The 17,267-nt window shown below is 48.3% G+C and overlaps 1 protein-coding gene across 1 annotated transcript in view; it reads left to right on the top strand.

Moving 5' to 3' along the window:
* LOC308176045 (RNA binding protein fox-1 homolog 3-like) overlaps window positions 1-11,716 on the top strand; it is a gene marked incomplete at its 3' end in the record, with an annotated part of 33,098 nt that extends 21,382 nt beyond the window's left edge. The window contains exons 7-11 of the mRNA XM_080550640.1: window positions 1,359-1,491; window positions 2,831-2,870; window positions 6,733-6,791; window positions 9,324-9,402; window positions 11,672-11,716. Coding sequence (XP_080406766.1) covers window positions 1,359-1,491; window positions 2,831-2,870; window positions 6,733-6,791; window positions 9,324-9,402; window positions 11,672-11,716 — 356 coding nt within the window. The remainder of the gene's footprint in view (window positions 1-1,358; window positions 1,492-2,830; window positions 2,871-6,732; window positions 6,792-9,323; window positions 9,403-11,671) is intronic.
* Between the last annotated feature and the right edge of the window lie 5,551 nt (window positions 11,717-17,267).

The following is a 17,267-nucleotide window of genomic DNA, read 5'->3' as shown; positions in this document are numbered from 1 at the left end:
ATTTTAGTGATCCCAGGGTGGGAAAATTGAAGTGGTCTGTGATGAATTCCCCAAAAACATGTCACGGTAATGAATAAATCAGACCGCGGGGGAGAGGAGGAGGGAGGGGAAGGGGGGGGGGGGGCATTTTTTTGCCCTGGATGAGGAATAATAGAAGTGATGGGGTGGCGGTGTTGTGATGGAGTGGGCGCGTGGGTGTATAGGGGGAGGAGGGGGGGGGGGGAGTGGGTTGGGGGGGGGGGTGACTGGGATATCAGGAGTGGCTCTATATAGTGTGGAGACGGTTAATCATGGCTAGAAAAGAGAGGGGTGTGTTAGTCTGGCCCCGGCACAGCACGTAATCAGACAGCGACTGGACTGATTGAAGGTTAAAGAGGGACCTGGGGTTCTCAGAGCGCCTGTCCTCTAGTCTGAAACCATGGACACATCTTGTAATGTTGACCCCTCTGGCAACCACCATCACCCCCCCCCCACCACCACCACCACCGACACCATCCATCCCCCTCCCCCTCCCCCCCCCACCCACACATGGACTACTGGAGGACAGACGTGGGCGGGTGATTGGCTGGGGGCGGAGAGGGGGGGGGGGGACAGGATGGTGAGGGGGGGGGGGGGGGGTCCCAGGTGGGGGGGGGGGGACATGGGGGTGGGTTAGGGTCAGGCAGCGGTTTGGTCCTCGGTGGTCCAGCCCATCTGCTGCGGTTCCTGCTTCCCCCGGGCGGGGGGGGGTGGCCTGGGCGTCCAACCGCAGTGGCCCAGCGACCACAACCGCAACCACAACAACTACAACAACAACAACAACAACAACAACAACAACCTTCACCTCCCACCTGCCTCTCTGCAGCAGCAGGCCCCTACTTTACAGTCCCCCTACCCCAAAACAACTTCCCCCTCTCTCTCCCCCCCCTCCCCCTCCCCCCTCGGTGCCACCGTTAGCTTCTATTGTTGCCTAAAACCAGGCAAAACCCACAGTAGCGAAACTAGTGGGATTGCATCCATTACCCAGCCGGTGCTTCAAGGCTGCCCCCTCACCAGGCGTGGGGGAAAGGAATGCGTACAGCAAATGTGGATCCTTGCTGAGTGCGGCACAAAGCAGTGGGCTGGGGGGGGGGGGGGGGGGGAGAGAAAGAGGGAGAGAGTGCTCGATGAGGCGCACCTAGAAAAGATTAAATCTATTGTTTCCTTGTCTTTCCCCGTAATGTATTCTGTCATAGGGGAAAGCAGTGCCACATGTCTCACTCTAATGTATTCTGTCAGAAGGTAAGCAATGCCAAGTCCAAGGAGCCTCTCTAAAGTCATCCCTTTCCTCTTCTCCTCTTCCTGTTGTTTCTTCCTTCCCCCCCTTTCTCTTTCGACAGTAACAGGGTTCCCCTACCCAGCCACAGGGGCTACGGTGGCCTATAGGGGTGCCCACTTGCGAGGCCGAGGGCGGGCCGTGTACAACACGTTCCGCACAGCACCCCCGCCGCCGCCTATCCCAGCTTACGGAGCGTGAGTATATCTATGTAGGCCAATGCTAACACCCCTGACTAGATATCAACAATGAATCACATCTGGGTTGTGTGTGCGTGTGTGTGTGTGTGTGTGTCGGTGTCGGTGTGTGTGTGTGTGTGTGTGTGTGTGTGTGTTTGTGTGTTTGTGTGTGTGTGTGTGCGTGTGTGTGTGTGTGTGTGTGTCTGTGTGCGCACATGTGACGCGCGCGCAAGCGTGTGTTTATCTGTTTTTGTTTGTTCGGGGTCTGTAAATGCGCCTCTATGTGTGTATACGAAGGATTAACACAGAGGCCATAGGGGGGAACTATAGAAACCTGAGATAGTGTAATACTAGCGGGGGGGGGGGGGCTGTTCTCACTGGACTGGAACCGGCACTCAGATGATGTCCTGGGCTTGGCGTCGCTAGGAGGCGGGCCCGTCAGACTCCCCATCTCTTATCAGCAGCAGTCTGGGTGGCTGTGTGGAGATGTGTGTTGTAGGAGCCGTGGCCCCGGCAAGCCCCAGCCTGGCTGCCTATCTGTGATTAGATCAGGGGGGCCGTCTGTCTCAGAGGAGAGAGGAGAGAGAGAGAGAGCCACAGGGACGAGGACAGGGCCCTGGGAGCTCCAGGTTCCCTCCCCTCTGCCACCTCCCCTCCCCTCTGCCACCTCCCTCCCACTCTGGGAACACACCTCTTGACGTCTGCTTGATTTATACGTTAGCCCTCGTTGTGACCACGGTAGCTCCTTCGCTGCTTCCCTTTGTTAGCCCCCCCCCCCCCCCGCCCCCCAAACACACACACACACACACACCCTCCCTTTCTGTAGTCCCCTGACAACACAGCAGTGACTGGTAAAGACAAACATTTTTACCAGAGCAGAAAATTGCACAGGGATTGGGGAGATTGGCTGCGTTTCCCCCCACAACCCCCCACAACCCGCCCCTCCCCCACCCCGGTAATATGTCATTCATTATTTGTGGTGCGCTGCAGCCGGCTAAGAGCTGACCCCCGCCACCACCACCGCCGCCGCCGCCGCCTCCACCGCCCGCCCTCCTCTCGGAGCTCCGCTCCCATCACTCTTCTTCTCCTCCTCCGCCATGCAAATATCCGCTTGACTTGACTCTTATTTGAAACCGGGGGGTGGAGGGGTGGGGGGGGGGGGGGTGGGGGGAGAAGAGAAGAGATCTAAACATTTGCGGTGTTGGTTGTTGTTGGTTGGTGTGGTGGGCGGGAGTGGGGGTGGGGAATGGGGTGGGGAGGGTTTTAGTCTGGCTGTGTGTGTGTGTGTGTATCTCTATATGAAACCCAGATGAACTAATGCTGTTTACCCCCTCTCCGCCGCTCTCTCATTTCACAGAGTGGTCTACCAGGATGGCTTCTACGGTGCAGAGATCTATGTAAGTACAGTTGGGGTTTCTCTCTCTCTCTCTCTCTCTCTTTTTTTTGCATGCTCGGATGAAACTGAAGTCTCAGCAGACAAAAAGGCCCTCGGCCCCATCCACCCCCCCCCCCCCCCCCCCCCGGGAGACTAAAACGTGATCTCTCCAGCTCCCGGCGTTCCACCCTGCCTCTCTCTCCCTGCCAAGACGGCGTCGATTAGGCCTCTGTCTGCCTCGCCAAGAAACCCGACAACAACATTTAAAACCCCCTCAGCTCTTCCCTCCCTCCCTCTGTCTTTCTGTCTCTCTCTCTCTCCCTCTCTCTCTCTCTCTCTCTCTCTCTCTCTCTCTCTCTCTCTCTCTCTCCCTCTCTCCTATGATCTCAGACTTTGGCAAACAGGACAGAGCCCCCCCCGCCCCCCCCCCCCCGAGGGCTCAGTGTCCCGTGTCAACTCAGGTCGTCTCGTCTCTTAGATTTTGGAATCTGGGGGTCTTTGAGGTTGGCTTATTCACAGCACCCCACCCCGCCCCACCCCCGTCCGCCTGTCCCCCCCCCATCCATCCACCTGCCCGCCCGCCCGCCCGCCTGCCTGCCTGCCTGCCTGCCCGCCTGCCTGTCTCAGTGTCAGGTTTGGCTTGGGATAGCCCTCTAGCCCGAGGGGGGGGTGGTGTGGGGGGGCGGGGGGGTGTGGGCAGCTTAAGGGGGGGCCTTAGTAGGGAGCCTGTGCCTCCCAGCCATCACGGTGCAGGAGATAAGAGGAGAGGCAGCTGATAAAGGGATTAAGCGCCCGCCTCCCCCCCCCCCCGCCTCCGGAGCCCATCCACGCAGGCAAGGGGCCACATCGGGAGGCCGTGCCCCCGCCGCACGGCGCCCTTGACAGAGGAAAAAAGCGGGACACTGTGGAGATAATGCCGAAATTACCACGCTGCCCCACTTTGACAGCGGCCCAAAACGTTTGGGGGTGGGGGTGGGGGGTGGGGGGGGGGATGTAATTTGTCGTTTGAATCCGTTTTTTTTCGTTCTCTTTCTCTCTCTCTCTCTCTCTCTCTCTCTCTCTCTCTCTCTCTCTCTCTCTCTCTCTCTCCCTCCCTCCCTCTCTCTCTCTGTCTCTCTCTCTCTCTCCGGTCTCTGATAGGGAGATGACAGCAGCAGGCAGGCAGCAGTGGTAGTGATTGCCTCTCACTTTCACCCCCTGTCTGCATTCAGGCAGGTAGTCTAGTGTCTGGGAACAAAGCGCTGGGGCTCTGACTCCAGTGATATATGGCTTATACACAAGCCCTGTGTGATACAGCACTCACCCTGCCACTGGCTTCTAGCGCCGACCGGCGGCCAGAGAGAGAGAGAGAGAGAGAGAGACCAGAGAGAGAGAGAGAGAGAGAGAGAGAGGAGAACAGGCTGTTCAAGCGATCGTGTCCGTCCAGAGTGGGTTTTTTTTTGGCTCTGGCTGTCCTCACCTCCAGCTAAGCCCTGGGTCTCAGTGCCCTCTGACCAGGGGGGGTGTGGGGGGGGGGTGTTGCCCCATCGCTCAACCCGTCAGGCTGCTCCCCCCTGGTGCCTCACCGCCATTAGTTTTGCCACTGGTCAGTGCTCTGCTTCAGACTGCTGCCTGAGTGCGTCTGGAGGTCTCCTGTGAGGAGGAGGAGGAGGAGGAGGAGGAGCGGTCCCCTCAGCCCCCTCTCTGTGTCCTCCACCGTTATCATTCACTCTACAGTAGGGCGGCTGTCAATGGCGCGACCCCGGTCACATCACATTCATTTCACAGTCCTGTTGCACTTGCCATTAAAAAAAAAGAAGAAGAGCGAGAGCATTGCAGGGACCAATCACACGAGGCTCTACGCTTCACTAGGGAGTAGGCTAGAGTTATGGATGTATTCATCCATTCATACACACAGACACACGAACGAATGCACGAATGCACATAGATACACACGTACTGTACACACGCGCACGCACGCACGCGCTGCGGAGTGAGACACAATAACAAATGTGCTGCACTGTCGTGTGCAAGATTTGACAATGCGGGAGAGTGATTTATCGGCCCGTGTTTGTTCAGGCTGTTGTTGTAATCAGCACAGTCCCGATGGCACGGCCGTCCCACAGGAAGTCCCCCTGCCTCGCGCTGCCGATGACTTCCTGTCCCCCGTGGGAAGGGAGGGGGGGGGGGGGGGGGGGGGGGGACTCAACCAGAATGGCCTCTGACCTGATTTTTTTTTTCTGCACGCGCAGAGCACACGCCCCCCTCGCAGTCGCTAGGCTCGCTCCCATCTCCACGAGAGTTCACCGTCGGACATCATTCCCGCCCCCCACCCCCCCCCCTTCCCCTTCAAGTTTAAAAATAAATGAAAACATGCATTATTAACAGCCACCTATCCACCGCAGGACGCAGATGGGCACACACTCCATTGGCACTAATAGAAAAACAGTAGGTGAACTGCCTCGTTTCTCAGGGAGAGTAATGGCATCTCTCCTCCCAATGAGGGCTTTTAATTCCTTTCCCACTCTGGAAAATGAATACACAGGTCTCGACTGCCCCCCCCCCCCCCCCGCCCCCCTCCCAACCCCCCAATTCTAAAACCTGGTCTTCTTCCTTCTTCTTTTCTGCTCCTGTGAGGGGGTGGGGGGGGGGCTAGGGCACGTGCGCAAGAAAGGGGGCTGTGTAAAGGAAAAGGGGGGGGGCTTCAATAATTCAGCAGGGCCGCACTCTCCCATTCTGAAAATGGGTTAAATGTGGACGGCGTTAACACACACCAGCATTCTCTCTCTCCTGATCTGTGTTGTGCTCTTTGTGTCACGCACTGGGCGTCCCAGCCTTAGAGCCAGTGGCTCCCTAGTGCCCAGTCCCTCAAAATATCATTCATTCTTGGCTGCCTCAACCCACCATATATCAAACGGCGCCCTCTGGCTGTCTGCCAGAGATCTTGCATCATCATGGGCTCTCTCTCTCTCTCTCTCTCTCTGTGCATTAGATTATGTTTTGGGAGGCTGGTTGGTTGGTGTTTGGGCTCCATGGGGCGAGCACAAAAACAATGTTATGTAACGTACCGCAGTTCTCTGGGGATCTGTACCCACACTTCAGAAAGACGAATAAATGTGTTCATTTGTTCATGTGAAGGCTTCTCGTACCACACGGAACCATATTGTTTATGATCTTTCAGGAAGAATGTGTAATGGATAGACAGATAGGTAGATAGGTACTTAATATACCCCCAAGGGGAAATTAAGGCATTACAGCAGCTCACGAACAGCAACAACAAAGTAAAGTGACGATAATACGCATAATAGAATGAAACCAAATAGACATTTGAAACATTATATACAGTAAGAACAATCCGGCATGAATTAACATCCCCCAGCCTGACTCTGATCACCCAGATGGAGCCAGCCGGAGGAAGAGCTGTACAGCCTTATCACGGCAGGCAGAAAATACCTCCTATAGCGCTCCTTAGTGCAGCGTGGTTGTAGTAGTCTGTTGCTAAAGCAGCTTCTCTGCCACAGTGTCATGTAGGGGATGGGAGGGATTGTCCATGATGGCCAGGAGTTTTGGTCATCATCCTCCTATTGGCCACCTCCTCAGAACCAGCTTCCCTAATAAGCTTGTTCAGCCTCATGATGTCACCTTCCTTGATGCTGCCCTGCCCCCCCCCCCCCCCCTTCACCCCCAGCATACCACCCATACAGCACTGCGCTGGCCAACACTGACTGTGTCGAACATGTTCAGCCTGTTTGCCATTGTTTATCCTACGTTCACTTGTGCCCAACTTGGGATAATGCTTGTGATATTTGAGAAAGACAGTATGTTGTTGTTGTTGTTGTTGTTGTTGTTGTTGTTGTTGTTGTTGTTGTTGTGGGTCGTAGACTAACGGTGTGATATTCTCACAGGGAGGATACACTGCGTACAGATACGCCCAGCCCGCCACCGCTGCTGCCTACAGTGACAGGTGAGTACGTCCCGCATGCCCTACTGAACAACATAAGATTAGGATTAACATTCAACTTGGTTGTCATTGCTCAGATTACTGAGACAATGAAATGTATTGCTTTTTGCTCTGGGCACAGGGTCAGCCATAGTCAGCGCCCCTGGAGCAATTAGGGGTTTAAGCGCCTTGCTCAAGGGCACAACAGCACTGGTAGTCACCTTAGATACGACGCCAGCAACCCTCCAGTCACCAGCTCGCATCCAGCTTCCTCCTGAGGCGGGGGATCGAACCAGCGACCTTCCGATGGCTGCCCGGCCTCTCGAACCTCTAGGCTACCTGCCGCCCAACTTAAAACATACTATATAGGAAACCCAATGGAATATTGAGAAATTCAATTAAAACTTGTGATAGACAACGTCAAACCTCTCCAACTTTCCCCCCGGAGACCCTGCTCCTTCATAATAAGAGGTTATAAAGAGAACCCCTCCCCCCTCTCTGGCTCTCAGACCCTCACTCAGGTTTTTACTGTCCATTAGGGGAGCCGAGGAAGGCCTCGGGCTAAAGCACACAAAAAAGTAACCTTGTTCGACAAGATGAAAAAAAGAACAGAAGATATATCCCATGCCATTCTGCCTGTGACGGGCCAGTGGGTATATCAACTGTATTTATGAATGGCCTGGGGTCTGTTGAAGGCAGGGAGGGAGGGAGGGAGAGAGGGAGGGAGGGAGGGAGGGAGGGAGAGAGGGAGAGGGAGAGAGAGAGGGAGAGAGGGAGGGAGGGAGGGAGGGAGGGAGAGAGGGAGGGAGGGAGGGAGGGAAGGAGGAAGGGAGCGATGGATGGGCGGGCAGGGACTCTATCACTTTTTGAGTGATGCCATTCCGACTCAGGTGTGCTCCGTTTGAGGGGGCTTCTCTGATTCATTCGGCCCTTCAAAGCCGCTGTCAGGCTGGATGTGGGCTGGTTTGGGAATCTAATCTGGGAGGGATTGAGCATGTCACTTGTGATAACGTACACCCTGCCTGAGAGCCTGAAGATCATATCGATAATGTAAGATTTATCAGGCCTCACCGCAGCTCGAATTATGAGCAGCCGTGCTCGGCCCCGGGAGCAGAAATTGGACAGCGGCTTTTTCCTCTGGGAGTGATTTAATTCCTGTTTTCTCTTGCCTATATTTTTCACCCCCCACCCCACCACCCCACCCCACCACCCCACCCCCCCCGATTTAATGTAATTCGCCTGAGTTGTTTGTTTTGCTTTGTTTTTGCTTTTCCCCTTGTCTGTTTGTTTCTTTTTTTTTTGAATAAGCGGTCCATGCCCGTCGGATCAATATGGGGCGTTTGTCGCTATTGTTTCAGCCAATACCTTATCAAACTTACCAGTGGAGCGATCAGCCAATCATGGAAAGAGGTCACAGGGATCAAAAAGGCTTGTAAAATCCCTGTAAAATATGAAACAATTCATTTTCCAAAAAGCCTTGTGCCACAGGGCCTGCTTTGCATCGCAGAGGCCCTAGCGGGGGGAGCCAATCAGCAGTAGTGTCGGTAGCAGCGTGACGTGATGTTGTGAGGGGGGGGGGCGGGGGGCGGGGGGCGGGGGCCGCGTGACCCTGAGGTTGTTACCAATGCCACTCTAGTGAGAGCTATTTCGTAGATAGATTAGCGTTAGTGGGCCTCTGGGGTTTGGTGCTCACAGAAGATAACAGCGCCAGGGAGACCACCCCCTGACCATGTCGTGACAGAAGCCATCATCTTCCCCAAGGAGCCCATCCAAGCCTTTCAGATACCCTCGTCCTGCTCCCGACCTTGGTTGTTGGGACTCCAATGGGACCAACCATATTTAGATGTTCTATAACTCAATGTCCCTGAGTCTAGTGCAAAAGCCATATATGCGGTATGTCTTGTCTCCTTTAGCGAAATGACATTTCTCCCTCTTCTCCACTTGGATTTTTTATTCCTGGTTGATTTGGTGCCCTCAGTCCCTGGCTGGGAGTGCCTTATCTGCTCCATGCAGACCCTCATTTGCAAGCGAGCGTAAAAAAAAAAAAAGAAGGGGAAAAAAAAGGAAAGAGTAAATAGAGGAATATGTGAAGTCAAGTAAATAAATAAGGCAGGCACATCTTGTCCTGTCTCAGAAGGAAATTGGAAGGATTAGTTCCGAACCACCAACAATGAAAAGACAGGGGCGTGAGCCTGTGCAGCTTGGGTAAACAACGGGAGGGTGAGAGAGCACACATAGACTGTAGACTGTATAGGTCCCAAGCCCTCCAGCACTTCTCTCTCTCTCTCTCGTACCCATTTCCTACCACCTCATCAAGGTGACAATGAAAAAATACTGTTGTGACTCGCATCAAACGATCCCCCCCAACCTTGAAACCCCCCCCCCCCTTGTTCTCCTGCCTTGTTTATTGTTGAAAAACCTCTAAAAACCAAGTGTTTATTGTATGTGTGGAGTATAAAACAAGCCTACCGTAAATGACTATACCAGTCCTCTGAGGAAGATGATCAATCATTGACCACGGGTGTTGTCCTCCTCACTTTTTTCCCTCTGTTGCAGCTATGGCAGAGTCTATGCAACAGCAGACCCCTACCACCACACAATCGGCCCTGCCGCCACATACAGTGTGGGAACCATGGTAAGTCAGCTGTCTGTTTGATCTGCATCCTGTTCGCAAAAAACAAAAAACACCAAATGCAGAAGCCACCATGCAGCCACCCCCCCTCCCAACCCCCTCCACCCCCCAAAAAAACCCTCTGTTGCTCCAGGAGCACATCGAAAATAAAGACCAGTGAACACGCAACTCAGTGGTCTTTATTTCCTTCTTTGTCATGCTATTTGGCACAACCTAGTGGAGCTCAGCAAAACACGCCCCGGCATGTTTGTGTTTGTGGATTCAGTGAAATGGATTTGTTTTATGTCATGTCAACACAAGCTCACCCCATAAAGTGTTCATTTGATTCGTTTTTTTTGTTTTGTTTTTTGTTTTGTTGTGTTCCTCCTTCCCAAAACGTTTGAATGATCATCACACAATTAAATCAAAACATGCATCTTATATAACGAATACCTGCCTAATCTTTCTTATCCCCTACACCATTCAACTCAACATGAGTGGCTATCATTTTCTTTCTTTTGGCCAAACTCTAAACTTGAAGGGGTGAAGTTGAATTGTTAATGTTTGTTTTTAGCTAGCTTTTGCAGCTAACATCAAAGATGAAAATAATCGCAGTAAAAGAGCGTCCTAAAATGGAGAGAGAGAGAGAGAGCTAACGTAGTTTCTCTATGGGTTGTTTTACGTTGAGGGCATGGGACTGAGCTCACAGACTTATTTGAAAGATTAACGACCATCAAACGCATGCAGCAGTGTGCCGTGGGACATGAAAGAGAGAGAGAGAGACAGACAGAGAGAGAGAGAGAGAGAGAGAGAGAGAGAGAGAGAGAGAGAGCGACAGAGGGAGGGAGTTTCTCTCGCCCACCCTTCCTGCCCACAAGGTTGATGGGACGAGCGCTCTCTGGCTGACAAATGACTCAAATTTACCATTCCGGCATGCATGCGATTTTTCAACAACATAAAAAAAAAAAAAAAAAAAACGTACAGTTCCCCGGTGCAGCTGCTAGCTAAAAGCTTTCATTAATTAAGACATTTCTTTTTTTCCTCTTCATTTACTTAATTAAAAATTGTGCTTGAACGTTTTTTATTTTTTTTATTATTTCCTCTTTTTCCTCCAAATTTCCTTCCCTTCTCTCTGCCACCACCCTAGTCGTGTCTTCTTACTCTTAACCAGACAGAATTTGGCCCTAGATGTCTGAGCTGGAGTTGTGTGTGGGGGGAACCCTAGGGGGGTTTACGGAGGCTGGGGTGTGTTGCTGGTTGAGTTCGGAGAAACCTGGTAGTGAACAAACGATCTAGACACTTTTGGAGATTTTGCAGTGCAGAGAAACCATGAAATGCATTCAGAAGTGCTTTGAAAAAAAGAGCGGTTTGGATTCTAATTCTTTAATCATATTTGATTAATAGTTCCGAAGGAGACAGGAGCATTTTTGCATTTAAAAGCCATTCAATAATTAGTTCCTCCGAGGTTGCATAAAATTCTCTTTGCTCTGATTTCTAGCATGCAAAATTAGCAAATGCCTTTCATACTGAGGGAAAGTTTCACACAAGGAAGAGGGTTCCCTAAAATTAGGGGAAATTAGCCTTTGAAGGTTTCAGGCTTAGTTTAGGGAATGTGTGTGTGTGTGTGTGTGTGTGTGTGTGTGTGTGTGTGTGTGTGTGTGTGTGTGTGTGTGTGTCTGTGTCTGTGTGTGTGTGTGTGTGTCTGTGTGTGTGTGTGTGCGTGCGTGCCCTGGTTAACCAGTGCATGCTCTTAAACCTAGGAGATATGTCCTCTGGTGCACTGCACATCCAAGGTGTGGGCACCTCAGTTGGACTTGAAAGAGAATTATGATTAAACCCCTTTGAACTTCATTCGCTTTGGTTGAATCTATGACATTGTTGCAGCCTTTACTTAAGGAATGTTTTCCTAGAGTGAAAAAGCATGAAACAAGCGCAGTAGTTTCCAATTTGTTGCTTAATGTAATTAATGCAAGGAAAACTGCATCAGGGCAGGTCCCATTTCTCTATGTTTCTAGCTAGGCAGAGAAACGGAAAGAAGTAGGTTATCTTGGATTGTTTGGCTTCCTGGTGCATCTTGCTAACTACCAACCTCCAGTCCCAACACCTCAACCACCCCCTCCTCCCAACACATGCAACCTAGCTCTATGCGGAATTGAACAAAAAAAGCAATTGTAAGCTTAATTTAACCAGCTGAATGAATTTGTAGAGGAAGGAAATTTTCTGGACAAAAGAAATCAACAACAAAGCTGTCACGTTAATACTGATTGGTACTTTTTCATCTTTGATGTTGCAGGCTAGCCTATACAGAGGAGGGTACAGTCGCTTCACTCCCTACTAAAAGAAAGAAAGCGAGAGAAAGAGACAGAGAGACATTACCCCCCCTCCCCCCCGAACAAAAAAAAAAATCTAACAAATACAAAAACAAGCAAACACCTCGTCCTTCTTGGAGTGCTAGATCAAACTAAAAGCGTCCAGGTCCCCATGCCGGCCCCTCCCCCTGACACCCTCTCAAGCTGATTTCTGCAACAAGTTTTCGATGTCATCATTGGTCTGCTCTTATGATTTGTTTTGTGTTCATTTTGTGCTTTTGTTTTTGATTTCCGAGAGGTTATGCACATGTGCATTTACTGACTGCTGTAGATGGGTGCTGTGTCACCATAACCAATGTTGACCCTACTGTAGCACGCATGCTGCATGCTCAGAGGTCTGTGTTTCAGCAGTGGCTGTCCACTGAACAAGAATATACCAGGGCATTAGATTTCAGTTCGGATGGCATAAAAAAATAAAAAAATAAAGGTTTCTATCGCTTACATTATTTTGAATCTAATTCTAACCTATCCAAACCTTGTATTTGTGTTGGTGTTGTTTAAACATGTAAATGAGATCATAGATCATAATGATCCTAGTGTTATAACATGCCCTGTTGATTCTTTGTTCACAAGACGCTACTGCTCTGATTGCTTTTTTAATGTCGGAGTGTCCTAACGCACTTGAGTCTGAAGTCCTATTAGTCATGTGACGTGACAGCATGCAGAGGCAGGGCCATGGGACCGTGATCAGGAGTCAAAGGTCAGCTTGGACTGACTCGTTCAAGCACTGACTCATACGATGGTTCCTCGGGCAGATTTAAATGTGGAGTGCTGTTTAAGGGTTCCATGTTTATTTCAGACATGTTTTTCCACATTGATTCACATTTTCACATATTAATAATGAGGTTAGGTCGGTAGCATTTCCTATTCAAGGGAACCGAACTTGACATAAGTTGTGCAATTCCTGACATTCTGATATTCACTTTTTAGTACTGCACACACAAATTATTTACCTCAGGATAAACCACTAGAAATAGGGCAAGTTTCTTGAGCTGACATTTTTGTCAGTGGAATGCTTTTGTATTCATTGAACTTGCGATTCAGTTTCTCCAGACACAATACGCATTCCCAACACTACCAGCAGGTTTCTCCACTTTACAATGACAAAACATGCCACAGCAATGTTTTCTGTGTTTATTTCTTTTTTGCAAAGTCTCTATGGAGGTTTTGAATGACATTATAGAGAGGGCTGATTTGATGAGAGGGCTGGACTGTGCAGTAACATTATAATGTAAAATATAACACAGTGTAGGAGCAAATACATTGTTCCACCTGCATTATGAAAAGTGCATAGTTACCATACCATGTTCATGTTGAGAAGTGCAGTGTCACTCAACTGCAGTAATAGTTGCAGTTCAGTAGTTTGTCCCATATGAACACCTGTGAAATGAGGTAAATTGAAAAATAAACGTGTAGACACATTCTAGACGCAAATGCAACTGAAGAAAGTCTTCAGTGTGACTACACAGTTACAGTATCAGTAATGACCAATATGAATGAATGAATGGTCTTTATTGTCATTGCTATAGTACAGGTACCAAACAACGAAATTTGGTTTGGACATTTATCTGTCCTCTCAAACGTGCTGTCCGTTTGTTGCACTTTATTTGTGTTTTTGTTTTTTTAATCATTTTCAAGATGTGACATGTTTATAATGGCATCTTAATACAAGTAGTTCTGTTTAGTCAAGATGTTGAAAAATGATTAAAGATTAATGTTGTATATCAAAATAATATATATCATCACTTGATTCAAAGAAAAGCCTAACATTTATGTGGATAAAACATTGTTCTTCCTTTTATATACTAGTATTACAAGGAGTGTTCCATTAGGCTTTTGATGTCTGGCCATTAGGCCAGACATTATTTTACCATTTTTTTGAAAGGGAGCTTATGTATGTGTAGCTGTTTCTGACTAAATGACTCTGAAGTGTGAGGTCATGTGTGAGTATGTTGAGCTGTGGATTAATAAGCAGAAGCAGTGTCAAAGTGATGAGTGGCACTGGAAAGAGAACTCATTCTATTTATTTGTGAGTTATTGTTTTGGATGTGTGTGCTCTCGAGTGTGTTTGTGTGTGTGTGTGTGTGTGTGTGTGTGTGTGTGTGTGTGTGTGTGTGTGTGTGTGTGTGTGTGTGTGCGTTTGTGTGTGTGTGTGTGTGTGTGTGCGTTTGTGTGTGTGTGTGTGTGTGTGCGTGTGTGTGTGTGTGTGTCTGTGTCTGTGTGTCTGTGTGTGTGTGTGTGTGTGTGTGTCCGAGTGCGTGCGTGTGTGTTTGATCATTTGGACTAAAACAAAACCATTTTAAACGACCCACCTTCCCATCCATTGTAATTCCACCACTGTAAAGCTTCCAGCTGTTAAGAGAAGCAATTGAAAGAAACGAGGAGATTCCCTCTAGAACGACGACTCACTGGTGCGAAATGACCCTCTTCCTTCAACTCAATTAGCATTTAGAAGTTAGAAGCATTAGAAGTTTGAATTTGCAAAAAGTAAAAGCCTTTGCTGTTTGAACACATATTGGCTGGAGAGATCTCCACATGCACACACTGAGCTGGAAGATACAACCTGTTCCTTGGTCAAAGCGAAGCTCGTAGCTTTGAATTTTCCCTCTCATTGGCTACCAATTCCTAATGATGGCAGTCATTACAGCTGTTGTTTTAAACCCATTTCTAGACTACTTCCTCCACACAGAATTTAATTGGAGACCCAAACTGCATCATTACTACAGTATCAACTGATGCGCTAGAAAGGAAATAGACACTTGAATACTACACCTGTTCAGCCTGGACGTAGATTAGTCACAAATGAGTTTAACGGGAATGGCATTACATTAGAGAGTTAGAGCGGAAGTCCTAATAAGAATTTGTGCCCCTCTTAAACCATTTTTTGGCATAGTGTCGCTACTGAATGGGGCCAAGCAGTGACTAATAATTGCTGGTTTTCACCGTTTTTGTTGTTGTTGAGGTTTGCCTCCAATTTTAAAGCTCCCTATTCCTCCAAAACATCTTTACCCCACTACTTTGTGTCCTTTGTTCAACACTTGGCCATATTGCTAACACTTATGCTAAACCAAAACTGTATCTCCAACTTTTCCCATATACCCATGTTTTGTCCCAACCAGCCTTATGCACCATCTATATCTGAAGATGACCTAGACTGACAAGATGGCTCCCATGAGTGCAACTATTCCCAGAAGGGGCTTTAGCTGCCATGCGTGCCTTATTTAAAATGAGAGTGTAATTAACCACAACGAATCACTGTATTTCAAGGTCCACCTCTAAAGTCCACCCCTATACTTCAAAAGTAAACTTCTTAACCACAAACGATCTCTATAGAAATATCAATTCATTACTTTTGTACCAATACTATAGTGCTTCTTAGAAGCCCATTAACTGTAGTTGCTAGCACTACAGTATTGGTACAAAACTAATGAATTGATATTGCTGCCACAACCATGTGGCACTGAAGCACCAATTCATCAGAAGGAATAGCCAAGAGCCTTTAGTCTTGATTCTATGTCAGTGGTCTTTCTCTTTTTTGCATGGATGGGTTTGGATGTGGTCATTTGGAATTGTTCTGTATCTGTAGAATTCCTCTGCCCTTTAAAACACACTTTTGCATTGTTATACTGTTAAAATGTCAGCTTACCAAGGCTTAAATGCTTAAAGCATCACATGTAAATAGCTAATAGATATGGTAAATGTTCCAAATGTTTTATTCTGTTCAGGTCAAGATAATAAATGTTACAAAAATATGTACTAGCGACTGAAACTTTTTCAGTTTTTCAGTGTTCTATCATAGCACATACTGTACAGACCATCCATGTTTCTTAGCTACTGTAGCTATAAAGGTGTTAAACCACACAGTGATTCTGGTGCATCTTGCTTGACCTGAAAACACAGTATGTTACAGTACATTTTGCAAGAATACAGGTTATCTGTAGAATACACACTTTGTTCATTATGAATCATATTTACTATTATTAAGCCTTGATGAGCTGGCAGTTTCATTTCTTAACCCATCGCAAATATTTGTAGAAAAAAGAGTGAAACAAGCAAAAAAGTTACAGTACCTGTAAATATATGTACTGTACATGTATATACACATATATTACCAGTTCTCTGATTAACTGTTTTATATGTATTCATATATCTGGTGGTTTTATCTGTGTATTTTCAATTTAGCTGAACTTGTTCTATGAATTGTATGTAATTTCTAAACAAGAATATATTGTCTTGAAAGTGTAAGTAATTTGCTTTTGTTTCTTTTATGGGTACAGTATATTACTTTGCTTTTCTCTCCATTCATCAATTACTTTGTTGTCAGTATATGTGACATAATCTAAGTAACCTACGATTGTTTTAAGTGTCAGAATAAAGCTGTTATAAGAGCATTGCGTTTGTTTTTAGAGGTTTATACTGTTTATGCTCATAATGCTATAGTGTTGCTAGCTTGTTGGTTGACGAACCTGTGATTCCAGGTGACAGTAGGGTTAGGGTTTCGCTGCATAGCCTTCAGTTTACTGTAGAATCGTTACTGTATGTAGGTTTCAGATGGAGCACAGTGCTTTTTTCCTGAGGTGATAGTGCGAGCCTGGTTGTAACATAAACCCTATATCCTCCCCCCACCCTGGATTTACCTGTCCGTGGGTGATTAATATATTTGTCTCTTCAGCTCCTCCGATCTTGGGGCTCCTTGTCAGTGAGGACTCTATGTAGCACAGGTGCTATTGTGTTCTCCTCTCAGTAGGGCTCTATCTACTGTACGGGGGATATTTTCGTATGGAGAGTCCCCAGTGAGTCCTCCCAGTAAATCGGAGAGGGGGAGTGGAGGCGGGGCTGGGCTGGTTCCTCCATTGATGAGAGAGACGGAGGAGGAAGATGGTGGGAGAGACAGAGAGGCGTTTTGGGCTGATATTAGCATGCCACTCGCTCATCTGTTTATTTCTCCAGGGCTGATGGGGGGAAAAAAAAACACTACAAAGCCATGTCAAAATTAAAGCCTTGCCTTATTTTCCTCTGAAGATCGGCGCTCTGCTGAAGATCTCTCTGAATTAGGGAGCGACTGTCATGACAGGGGTCCCAGGACACTCGTCACTCTCCCTCCCCCCCCCCTCCCCCTCAGTCGCCCTCTCTCCCCTCTCCTCTCTCCCCTCTCCTCTCTCCCCTCTCCTCTCTCCCCCTCCTCTCTCGCTCCACCATAGCGATAGGCCTCAGACTGAGAGTATTTTTTGACTGTGCAATGCCAAACTCCTGTTGTGTGATTACAGCGCAGTACACTTTGTTCTGTTCTGTGGCGAAAAGTACCAGTCGCCTTGGCCTACGCTCTTTGTACTCATGTCTTTCATGCAGTATAATAAGAGACAGCATGAAAAAGAATGAAATTCTCCCTCTTTTTATTTTTTCTTCTCAAAAGCTTCAGTTGGTTTTTTGAAGCCCGCTTCTCAATCGGGGTATTTTGACATCAATCCACAGTCAGTGCCTCTTAACCTAGCATTGTGTACTTTTCATCCCACCGCGGTA

The sequence above is a fragment of the Nansenia antarctica genome (genome assembly GCF_963989245.1).
Source record: "Nansenia antarctica genome assembly, chromosome: 2".
Taxonomy (NCBI): domain Eukaryota; kingdom Metazoa; phylum Chordata; class Actinopteri; order Argentiniformes; family Microstomatidae; genus Nansenia; species Nansenia antarctica.
This window is presented reverse-complemented; position numbering and strand designations above follow the sequence as displayed.